The 12,056-nt window shown below is 36.4% G+C and overlaps 1 protein-coding gene and 1 long non-coding RNA gene across 6 annotated transcripts in view; one reads left to right on the forward strand and one right to left on the reverse strand.

Moving 5' to 3' along the window:
* The window catches only part of LOC123871271 (uncharacterized MFS-type transporter C09D4.1), a 49,431-nt gene that overhangs the window by 16,242 nt on the left and 21,133 nt on the right, over nt 1–12,056 (forward strand). Inside the window, exon 1 of one of the 4 annotated variants that reach the window (XM_045914994.1) lies at nt 1,038–1,688. The exons of 2 other annotated variants lie outside the window; for them this stretch is intronic. In XM_045914994.1, coding sequence (XP_045770950.1) covers nt 1,374–1,688 — 315 coding nt within the window. In that variant the 5' untranslated portion in view covers nt 1,038–1,373. Of the gene's footprint in view, nt 1–1,037; nt 1,689–4,621; nt 5,006–12,056 lie in introns of those variants that run through there. One more of the 4 variants, XM_045915002.1, reaches the window with a different exon arrangement.
* Nucleotides 1–12,056, reverse strand: part of LOC123871293 — a 28,480-nt gene that overhangs the window by 3,658 nt on the left and 12,766 nt on the right. The window contains exon 2 of one of the 2 annotated variants that reach the window (XR_006797248.1): nt 8,840–8,849. This is a non-coding gene — a long non-coding RNA (uncharacterized LOC123871293). Of the gene's footprint in view, nt 1–8,202; nt 8,215–8,839; nt 8,850–12,056 lie in introns of those variants that run through there. The other variant, XR_006797247.1, reaches the window with a different exon arrangement.

The following is a 12,056-nucleotide window of genomic DNA, read 5'->3' on the forward strand; positions in this document are numbered from 1 at the left end:
TATGAGGCTCTGACAGACCGACGACGGACGGACAGACAGACAAATACAAATTCGTCCAATGAAGACCTCGCTTCCTCGTTTAATTAATTGACCTACTTAATCCCATAATTGATAATCAATTGAAACGCTACGTAATTATATTGTAATTTGTACTTATTAGTAATTAATGATTGACTAATTGAGTTATGGGTATTGGGTATGGTGACGTCAGAATAATATTAAATCGGCTTTAGGCGATTTCCAAGACACGGGGGAAACGAAAAGGCTAAAGACTTACAAAGTTTGTCACCCATCCAATTGTCGAGTCAGGTCAATATCCTGTAGTGGGATCAACTTTGCTTACTCTGTTAGCAGTTATAGCGTTAATTTCCCTTACCCATATCTCTACATAGTACTTATACAAGTGTAAATTAAAAATTTATAACACCCCCGACAAGTGAACGTTACAGTAACTAGAAATGAGCTGATAACTTTCAAACGGCTGAACCGATTTGCTTGCATTATGGCTAAGAACACTCTCGATCAAGCTACTTTTCAAACAAAAAAAAAATTAAATTAAAATCGGTTCATTAGTTTAGGAGCTACGATGCCACAGTCAGATACACACGTCAAACTTATAACAGCTCTCTTTTTGGGTCGGGGGTTAAAAACGTCAAGGCTTCGACGACACTGGCAGTCATCAAAATATGTTAATAGGTACATTTGACGCAGGTAGCCCTAAAGTAGCCCTATTTTTCTTTAATTTACGTTACCATAGCCTAATATTTGACATATCGTAGTTTCAGGATCAAACCGAGAGTTCCCTCACTCTAGTTCCCTCTGACATTAGTAAGTACATTACACACATACAATTACATTACATACATAGCAAGTACATATACATTGCACACGTGCGAAGCTAGGTCAGATCGCAAGTATAAATGCGAGAGTTACTTAATAGCTAGGTAACGTACATATTATTAGGTTACTAGCGTTAACAATGTTCTAGGAAGGGTGTATAGGGAGCATAAGTGCCTGAGCGTGGGCCGTGGAAACTGGAAAATGGACCAACTCTCCGCTGGAAAACAGTCGTGAGCGGGCGGCCGCGCGTCTCGCTTGCCTTTGCCTGGTTAACTTAGCTCCGTAAAAAAAGTTGAGCGCGCGGGAAAATTGACAATAACATTAAATATTCGTAGCTTTATCACAGACAATAAACACAAAAAAAACCTTATAATATATAGATGATTTATTAGTGAAAGTAGATATATTTATTGTAGATTTCAATCAGAATTTATGTGCCATATTATAATAGGATAAACGTAGCGAAAATTTATTCTTCCGAACGACAATAATATTGTAGAGAGGTTATATACGAGTATTTACATTATAAGAGGATGACGGATTCGAAAAATTTGGAGGCTGTGTGCGGGAGCGTGATGGATGGAGTTGCTGAAAAGGGAGGGGTGGAATCCCCAACGAAAAAATGCCCGGTGGAATACAAAGTTTTTCCGATTAGATGGCTGGTTTTGGGCATATTCGTGCTGTACTCGGCCTCGAATTCGATGCAATGGATACAGTACACTATAATTCAGGACGCGATAGTCAAGTACTACGGGGTTAGCAGCATCACTGTGTACTGGACGTCGATGATTTACATGATCTCGTATATCCCGCTGATCTTCCCTGGGAGCTACCTGTTGGATAAAACTGTAAGTTGACCTCGATCGTTGAATTAAATGTCGATGACTATTTCGAACAAAAATGGTGTTTCTAAAAGTTGTCGAACTAAACATAAAGCTACGGCCACATATGCGTGGGGACGCGATGCGGGAGCGTCCACGACCCAAATCTAGGTAGATTTGTGTAGTAGTGGTCTCATCGTTTAGCGCCACTAAAATATATCGTGGGTGGCGATCGCCGCGCGGCTGATGTTTTCGCTTCATAGTCGTTTTGGTCGCGCAGGTTTGGATGATACTTTACACTAGCCGTCAAGTTGTTTATAAGCTAACAACACGTTTTTTCGCTAAACTTGATTTGTATTGACAGTTCTAGGACGTAGTATAATTAATAATTATAGAGATCCTTAGGTTACTACCATTCTATCTAAGGGAAGTAGAAGAATCGTTTTAGAAGTTAGCATTATTTAATAGTAGATTATGCAACATGGGGATAGTGTAATGTCTTACGTCACGGGCACCTGGATAAATCCCAAGCGAACGAGGGATTTCAGAGTAACTCCCGAGCGTAGCGAGGGTGTTACATCTAGAATCCTGAGTGAAGCGCGGGATTTAGGGGTGCCCAAGACTAAGACAGCATTATCCCCAAGTTGCATACTCTGCTTTTCGCACCTCGCAATCAAAATTAAAATCAAAATCTTCGTATGCTTATATAGGTACCTACCTATCTGTCTTTAGAAATATCTGGGAGCAAATCGTTTATTACACTTTAAGCACTTTTAATAGTTTCCGGAGTTAGATTATTGCTGCCATCATCGTCATCACTCGACATTTTAAATTCAAGTTAAATAAATAATTTATTTCAATAACACCTTAATATAACGTTTCGCACAAGGTTTCGCAGATAAGTTTTGAAGGAAATTTTCAATATTCTTTAATCTATGGTTTGTGAAAGAGAGAGAGACTAAGTTGTTATAAATCCCAAGGATTTTTGTGATTAAGTTAATTAAATTTCTACTAAAATTTTGAATTTTGTTTCGAACAACTGAACAAAAGTCTTCTTTGATTACAGATAAGATTGAATATTAATTTTGGCCGTAAATCAAATAATAGGATGTTAACTCTAAAAGTATAATAATACCGTTTGACTTTTCGTACAAGACTAAAATAAAAACGTCGTTAACACCCGTATTTAAGTACTAGGTAAGTACCTATACGAATTATTTCAAGATGGCGCTTCCGCGACACATCGTACGAGCTAATTATCATAAGTAATTAAGTTAATGCTAAGTTAAAATGTATAAAATAATCAATTTAATAAAACTTACTCATTACAGAAATAAATATGATAAAGATATATAAAACACGAAATGCTTCTACCTATGTCCGTTGTAAACTTTAAAATCATCTAACCGATGTGCCCCAAACATTAGAAAGGCAATAATGCGAAGTTTTTTTAAGTGTAACACACGCCGGATATCCACTAGTACTAGTAGTACATTTAGTACTACTTTAAAGAATCTGTGCATAAGAATGTCGCAGGCAGGAGCATTAACAATCAACGGTTTTTATTTTGTATGTCCCCGGCTGAGATTTTTTTACAGCCCTTAACTAAAGTTTAATTCAGATAAGGAGGCATTTGCGCAGTCGGGTTTCATTTTTATTCAAGTACCTAATAATTTTATTAATTTTTATCAAAATAATTTTTTCGTTTTACATTTTTTTGTAAATCGTAATTTTTTTACGTAAAACTGCGTAAGAAGCGTTATGATGATTTTTAAAAATCTATTCAACCGGGCCCCTTAATAGGGATTCTTATTCATACATACATACGCTGTAAAAAATATGACCCTCCTCGTGCAGTTGGTAAAAAGGTAAATACCTACTTATTTCGCCGCAAGGTAGAAAAGTAACTATGTTTCCATTCCTGCAAAGAAAAATCTTGGTAAATTATAGGCGTTAGGTTTAGAAATCATACCCTAGTTCCTAGTTAATATGCTTCTATTCAAGGTTTCAAAAAACATAAATTCACGCGGACAGAGTCGCGGGAATATGTCTAACAAAAGAATGATAACTAAGTGTATTTACCTTAATAATTATTTATACCTGCCAAAGTATGTAGATTTCTTTACTGAAAAAATGATTGCTGAAATGCAGTCGAAATCGGGCGGTCGCGCGTTTATATCGCCTTTGCCTAGAACCAAAACCTAGATATCTGTAAAAAAAAGTGCGGGAAAATTGACAGTAACAGTTTTTTTAATTTATTTGTGTAGTGTGCTCAGGACAAACATATTTGGTTCTCATTTGAATACTAACCAATCAAACTCAAATATATGTATACCAAAGTAAGTTTATATTTGTAGCTAAACCTTATAGCTACGTCTGTGATTTTATAGATTTGCGTTACAAGTGTAAATTAAAAATTTATAACACCCCCGACAAGTGAAGGTTACAGTAACTAGAAAAGAGCTGATAACTTTCAAATAGCTGAACCGATTTTCTTGGATTATAATAGCTAAGAACACTCTCGATCAAGCCACCTTTCAAACAAAAAATAACTAAATTAAAATCGGTTCATTAGTTTAGGAGCTACGATGCCACAGACAGATACACAGATACACACGTCAAACTTATAACACCCTTCTTTTTCGGTCGGGGGTTAAAAATATTCAGTTTCAAATTTACACGGTCTCATTTACATACTAATCTTTAACCCCGTGTTATTTTAAAACTGGTAAATGGTTATTTTTACGGAAAATTGGCAAACCACAGACATAGATATTAGTCTTTAAAGTGTCTACCTACAAAATTACATCTAGTTTGATTGGTTAATATTTAAATAAGGACCAAATTACGTTTGAATGGAGCAAGTTAGTTATTTAAGGCCCAAACCGTTATTAATCAATTTTACCGCAGAAAATAAATTCAGAGGAAAAAAGTTATTATTTAAAAAAAAAAACTTTAAAATAATTTTATTTTTTTCTGAATGAAATAAATGTTTTAGATAGATTATATACGGGTTATATTATAAGAGGATGACGAATTCGAAATTTTTCGAAGCCATATGCGGAAGCGTAATGGAAGGCATTGCTGAAAAGGGAGGGATGGATTCCCCTACGAAAAAATGTCCTGTGGAATATAAAGCGTTTCGCTTTAGATGGCTGATTCTGTGCCTGTTTGCGTTTAGTTCAGCCTCGAGTTCGATTCATTGGATGCAGTACACTATAATTCAGGACGTGATAGTCAAATACTACGGTATTAGAAGTATCACCGCGTACTGGACCTCTATGATTTTCATGCTCGGGTACCTTCCACTGATAATCCCTGGGATCTACCTGTTGGAAAAGACTGTAAGTTTCACCTGTCAATAATCCTTCTAAGTTACTGCGATCCCATCTTAGAGCATCGACACTACCATCAGTTGAAATCAAAGTAGAGCCCTGACTTTGAATACGCGGGAAAATTGACAATTAAAGTTTTTTTTAAATTTATTTGCAGCCCTGGATGTCAGTCATTTAAAACCAAACAGTTTTTTTTTTTCAACTGGCTTCATGGCTCCGGGTTCTAGCTCTTTTGAGCCTGCAGCTTATCTGTGTTAACTATTACCACACTATCGTCTGTGATAATACAAAAAAAAACCTTTAAAATAATTTATATATTACTGAAAAAATATATATCGTATTGGAAAGGATTGTAAGTTTCACCTGTCAATAATCCTTCTAAGTTACCGCGATTCCTTTGTAGAGTATTTATATTTCAGGTTCCTTGAGTGACAAAGGATTTAATTATTTATTAAACCTTTAATAAAAAATATAAAGTAAGTTAATAAGATGAGTTTTCGCTTAGTTGTTAATAAGATTTAATTATTTCATAAATAAATAAACTTTAGAGTAAAGTCTTTGATAGCACAACACAATCTAACGAGGAAAAACGACTGACTTTCCTGCTTTCATGACATTGTTTTCAACTATTCTAATCGCGTAAGCAGATGAATGAATACAAGGTTTTATTTTGAAATTGACCAATGCAATGACTCGTTTAGCGTCATTTTAGGATTCAGTGCCAAAATGGTAAAAATGTACCCTTATGCGTCCGTCTGTCCGTCTGTTACAACTGCTTATTTCAGTAGGTAACTACTTACAAATGCTAATATGCTTGCCCAATAGCCAACTTAATTGCAAATGCAAAATTCAAAAATATTGGGTATTATTTCAATTGCAAAAAGGGGTGAAATTCGGGGTTGAAATTTTTAAACTACATTTAACTATCGATCGTAGATAAAAACGCTAAAATTAAAAAGATCTTTACGAGCTCTGCAGAAAAATCAGTCCACTATTAATGTCCGTGGAAGTAAGGTACATTAAGTACGTGTATTTAATTAACTATTCGCAATTATTGAAAACTGTGGTACAAAATCGGGCAATAACAATGATAAATATATCAATCAAAATCCATATTAACCACGAGCTATGCAAAACAGGAATAGAATGAGCGTAAAAATCTGACTTAATTAGTGCAGAAATGTGAAAAAGCTTCGAGTTGCACGTGCAAAATTTTGACCTTAATTAGTAGTAAAGTTGTATTTTATTTTTCTATTTTTATTTTATTTACTTATACTAGCTTATGCCCGCGTAGATTAATTACACAATTAAGTTTAAATGAATTTAAAAAATCCTTTCTTAGTCATAATAGCTATTTGCATGTCTTTCACCCCGATCCGTTCAGTAATTTGAGCTGTTGATAGTCGATCAGCCACTCAGTCAGTTAACTTTTCCTTTTATACTCGTTTTGTTAGATATGTCGCAGGGATATTGTCAAAGCCGTGATATTACAATCTCACTAGTGAGATTTACTTATCGGCCTGGTTTTAGTGACATTGTAATGCCACGGGATTATTATAGTGATATTATAAAAAAAATAGGTATATTATGATTGATTGGCAGTGGGAGACGTCAAGCGTTCTGATTGGTCAATTCTTTTTCAACCATTGTTTTCAACATCGAAGACGGACTAATCAGAGGCGGCCTCATAATCTAACGACCAGTGAATTTGTCAAAATATCATTGCCTTGCAATATCACTGTAGTGACCCCGTGCCATTATAATGACACTAAAATCAGAACGTTCAGTTACAAGAAATGAAGTCGATTGACAATCTACCGTTTAGTTATAATATCACTAGTAAGATTGTAATATCCCGGCTTTGACAATAATTATACCTGCGACAGATACATATACAACTGGCTTTTCCAACATCAATGCTATAACGTCCTTAATAGTTTAAACTAGGCATTATTAATTCAATTATTTATTAGTAGTAGTACAGTAGGTAGAAGTAGACTGAGTATGTAAAGTATGTACCTACTTACAAAGTATTGCATATAATTTTTGTAGACACTTTACGTCTTTATACAAATGGATCAGTTGAAGCGTAGAAAATCACCAACTGTTGCCTTTTGTGTGGTGACATTGATCTGAACAATGATGCTCGACATCGGAAGTGTAGGTAATAATATTATCTTTATAAAACCTTCTCTGCCGAGTGATGGTTAACTGGTAATTAAAATCGGTCAAGTGCGAGTCAGACTCGCGCACTGAGGGTTCCGAATCGGGTATTTTTTCCAACATTTTGCACGATAAATCAAAAACTATTATACATAAAAATAAATAAAAATCTGTTTTAGAATGTACAGGTAAAGCCCTTTCATATGATACCCCATTTGGTATACTTAGTTATCTTAGTTTGAAAATTGAAACATATTTTTTTTGTAGTGTTTTCAGATTTATTCCTGTATATGTGCTATAAGACCTACCTACCTGCCAAATTTCATGATTCTAGGACAACAGGAAGTACCATATAGGTTTCTTGACAGACAGACAGACAGACAACAAAGTGATCCTATAAGGGTTGAGTTTTCCTTTTGAGGTACGGAACTCTAAAAATCGGTCAAGTGCGAGTCGGACTCGCACACAAAAGTTCCGTACCTTCGTATAAGATAATGTACTTACTTATTAATTTGTTTTAATTTACATGGCAGACATTTTGTATCATTTGTAGTTAAAGCAGCGCGGCAATAGGAATACACATTCTGTGAAAATTTCAAGACTCCACCTATCACGGTTTAAGAGATACAGGCCCGCTGACAGACAGACGGACGGACGGTCGAAACGACAGCAGAAGTTTAGTAATAAGATCCCGTTAGCTCTCTTCTGCTACGTAACTCTAAAGCAGTTAAATTGATGAAGTATTTATTTTAACTTAGAACTAGGTACCTATAGAAAATTTTGATTAATTTTGAATTAAAAAAAATTACTCTTTTACTTTGGACACACTTTACACCAAATAAACCCCGTTTAAAGTCTCAGTTTTTTGTTATTTCTGAAGTGGTGAGTCCATGTTCCATAATGCCTAGATAAACCGTAATTATTTAGGCAATAGTTGAGTTCATGGTTACTAATTACAACAAAAAAGAAGTATAATTGTAAATAGTATATACTAAAGTAATGTGTCAATAATTTCTATACACTTAATCCTGGTGAGCTCACAGTCAACCGTGTATCTGTTTTCGGAAAAAAAGACGTCTGACCATTTATGGCAAGTACCTTATATGGTTGTAGGCACTGCTTTACGATCTATAAAACTGTGGTTGAAGGTTACGACGACAAAAAACTAAAGATTGTTGCAAATATTGCGAAAATTATGCAAAATATGTAAATGAAGATTGCCATTTTCCTGCTATTAGGTAGGTCCTATAGAATAAAGTTCTTCAAACGCATTCGGCATTCAATAAAACTCGAAATACAGGTTTATAATGAAAGGTTTTTAAAAGGTTTTATTATGTAGCTTTGTTCGTATCTACTCTTGGGATGATTTGTTTATATTAATTTGTGATGATTTTGTGAATGAATTACTTTTCTAATAAACAGAATTTTTGTTAGTATGCTATCCACGGAAAGAAGTTCGGATAGCGCTCTCTCTGTTACGTAATCCCATACAAATGACAGAGACAAAAATCTCAGTAGACGTTAACCATTTCGAGTCACCAACCAATTAAAAAAAAATTAAAAAAAAATCATTCGAAGTTCCATTCGAAACCATATAGTTTCGTTTGTTTTGGGCTTTGGTAATTTAATTGGTCTCTCGAAATGATTTTTGTCTCTGTCATTTGTATTGAAATACATAACAGAGAGAGCGCTATAATTGCTAACTTCTATCCGTGGATAGAGTATAGAGTTAGTCAATTATTATCAAAACGTAGGAACTACTTAACATACTAAGTACTGACTACTTACATGGATTTTAAAACGATAGATAAAAAAAACCTTTTTTTATGTATTTCATGATCGTTTACCATTTTACTAGTATTTTATTATTCAACGGCAGAGCATTTAGAATTTTGCTTGCGATTTTCTACAGGACTATAAATGAAAGTACCTACTTACCTAATCATTAGAACATATATTACACAAATATGTAACTTAGAATTATTACTGTGCGATAAACTTTGCTATAGATTGCTACTTTGTAACTATTTGTCTTTCATTAATGATTCACTGTTTTGTTTTCACTAAATTATATATATTCTGAATGCGTAAATCTGTTTGGTTGTTGGTTAGTCGTTATTTGACACGACTTTTAAGGTTCCTTATAGGATCACTTTGTTGTCTGTCTGTCCGTTTGTCGTGTCTGTCAAGAAAACCTATAGGGTAATTCCGGTTGACCTAGAATCATGAAAGGTAGGTAGGTAGGTCTTATAGCACAAGTAAAGGAAAAAATCCGAGAACCGTGAATTTGTGGTTATGTTACGGGCAACGTGATTAATTGGGCATTATTAATAAGGACCGGCCATTATTAATAATTGCCAAGAGCGATGGGCAAAGTGATTAATTTATCACTTTGACCGGCCCTTATTAATAATGCCCGACGGCTCGTGGTCTATGTAATAAGTCAGTGTTTGAGATTGCTTGAATTTATCACTTGGACCGGGCAGTATTAATAATTCCCTACTTGTAGCCGGACAATGTGATAAATTGGACCGCGGCCGTTGGCAGGGGCGCGTACGTGCGAGGGGAGGGCCTTAGGTTAGGTTAGGTTAGGTTAGGTTAGCTCCTCTTCCATTGGCAGAGGAGGCTTGAGTCACCATAGGAATGCCACCAGTGCGGTAGTGTCTCAGACACAGCACAACATAAGCTGGCTGAGTGCCCGGCGTGGGCGGAGCCTCGTCAGTCACTGGTGGATATTATGGGGCAGGACTTCTCATTGCCCGCCGTGACTAAACCCATGGTGGACAGTGAGAGGGCCTGGCAAGCGATGGTCTCCTTCAGCGAGGCAGTAATGACGCAGAAGGAGGCAGCGGAGCGGCTGAGAGAGGAAGCCTGAGAAAGCTCTCATCCTATATGCCGCAAGAGAATCGGGCGCAGGCGTGCTGCACATGACCGTCGCTTGCCCCCTTAAGTAGGGCCTCCGGGTAATAGACACGGGGAGTCTGTTACCCGGGGGAGAGTAGGTCCTCGAGTTAGAAGGCAAGCCCTTATTTCCGGCGAGCCTAAAACGGTGTTGGGGCCCCTTTTAGTCCCAGAGCTGGGCCTGCCTTGGCGGGCGCCGTTAGCTGGGTCGGAGTTGAATACGTTCGTGTCTCTGTGCCCAGCAACAACGATTGACACGGTAAGCCGTGGGGTTTTAGTCGGTAAGAGTCCGACATAACCACCTCGCCTCCCCGAGCACAGTGGTATCCATGAGGATTTTGCCACGTATAAAAAAAAGCTTAGGTTAGGTTAGGTTCTTTCATTTAATAAACAAAAACACTACAGTTCACCTATTTTATTACTTTGCCCAAGATAGGGTGGGCATTATTCATAATGGCAGGAAAAAGTGATTAATCATGCTGTTTTAATCACATTGCCCAATTGAGTCGGGCATTATTAATATAGACCGGCCATTATTAATAGTGCCCGGACTTATCAAATTGCCCGTAACAGTTACATCACCAAAAAAATTAAAATGCGTGCACGAAAAATATACTTTACTAAATCACATATCTATGACTAAATCACATTGATAGCAGTGTTCTACATTAAAATGTTAGATACGTATACCTACCTGTCTTGTGGGATGGTATGGAACCCTTCGACTGCGAATCCGACTCGCACTTGGCCGGTTTTTATGCATGGATACAGTTAAAGATCCGGAGAGTGACAGGCTATTTTATATGCCGGAAAATCAAAGAGTTATCACGGGATTTTTAGCACTAGCCAATAGTTATTATTATTACGCGAAAGATTGGTTGGTTAGTTATTCAATCACGCTGTAATAAAGCAACATATTGACATCACCTTCGCGTGGAAGTTAAAGACCTGGAGAGTGACATGAGCTATACATTTTATGCCGGAAAATTGAAAAGTTCCTGTGGGATTTCTAAAAAACCTTAATCCACAAGCATGAAGTCGCAGGCATCATCTAGTTAACAGTATCTTCATCTCTCCTTAGTGACTCGTACGTGATAACTAACTGAATGTAAGTTATAGGTGTCTAAGAGATTATTTTAATCAGAAGTAATCGTTTTATGGAGATCCCCAGTGTTATTATATTTTACTGCTTGACCTATAGTGTCACTGCAATTACTTATAGATTATTGTTTTCTCACACTCATAATTATTTGACGTCAAACGCAATGTTTACTAATAAAACTAGTCTGCTACAATGCACGTAGAGAAACTCCACGCACAGCTGTCTCCATCGCATCGCCCGCTCTGAGCTTTCATATAAGAGGTCCAGAGTTATCCCGTTTAAAAACTCCTTGATTTTTCGGGACAATCAGCAGCCTATGTCACTGTCTGAATGTCCACGTCTTCACTAACCCATATAGTGCTAGGTACTTTTTCAAAATACTGTTATTTTTAAAATCTTTTTTTTTTTCTGAGAAATGAAAAAGGTTCAGTCTTGAATTTAAATAAACTCGTCTCTCGAGATGGTGGCAGAGGCCGGGTTAAGCTCTTCGCACACTACACAGGCTCGACCACTGAAAATAAAAATGAATTTATTTATTTCTCGTAAAATGGTGCTACTTGATATGTCAAGGCTCTACCACCGGTTCAGAAAGCAGATTCTACTGAGAAGAACTGATAAAAACTCGGTGTCACTCACTCAAGTGATTTTTTCATTTTGCTTGTCAAATTTGATCAATTTATATGTTTCGATGTTTCATTTCGAGTCAAAGGTGCCTAACGAAAGACAGAAATTAACAAAAAATGATATTATCTGATCTCATCACCATTAGCACGTTAAAGATGCAGGATCGATGTATAGACAATGCAGGCTGATTGAACTAGAGAGTGAAGGAACTCTCGGTTTGATCCTGAATCGACGATATGTTAAATACCTATGAAAGTGACGTGAAATCAA

The sequence above is a fragment of the Maniola jurtina genome, chromosome 2 (assembly GCF_905333055.1).
Source record: "Maniola jurtina chromosome 2, ilManJurt1.1, whole genome shotgun sequence".
In the NCBI taxonomy this organism is placed as follows: domain Eukaryota; kingdom Metazoa; phylum Arthropoda; class Insecta; order Lepidoptera; family Nymphalidae; genus Maniola; species Maniola jurtina.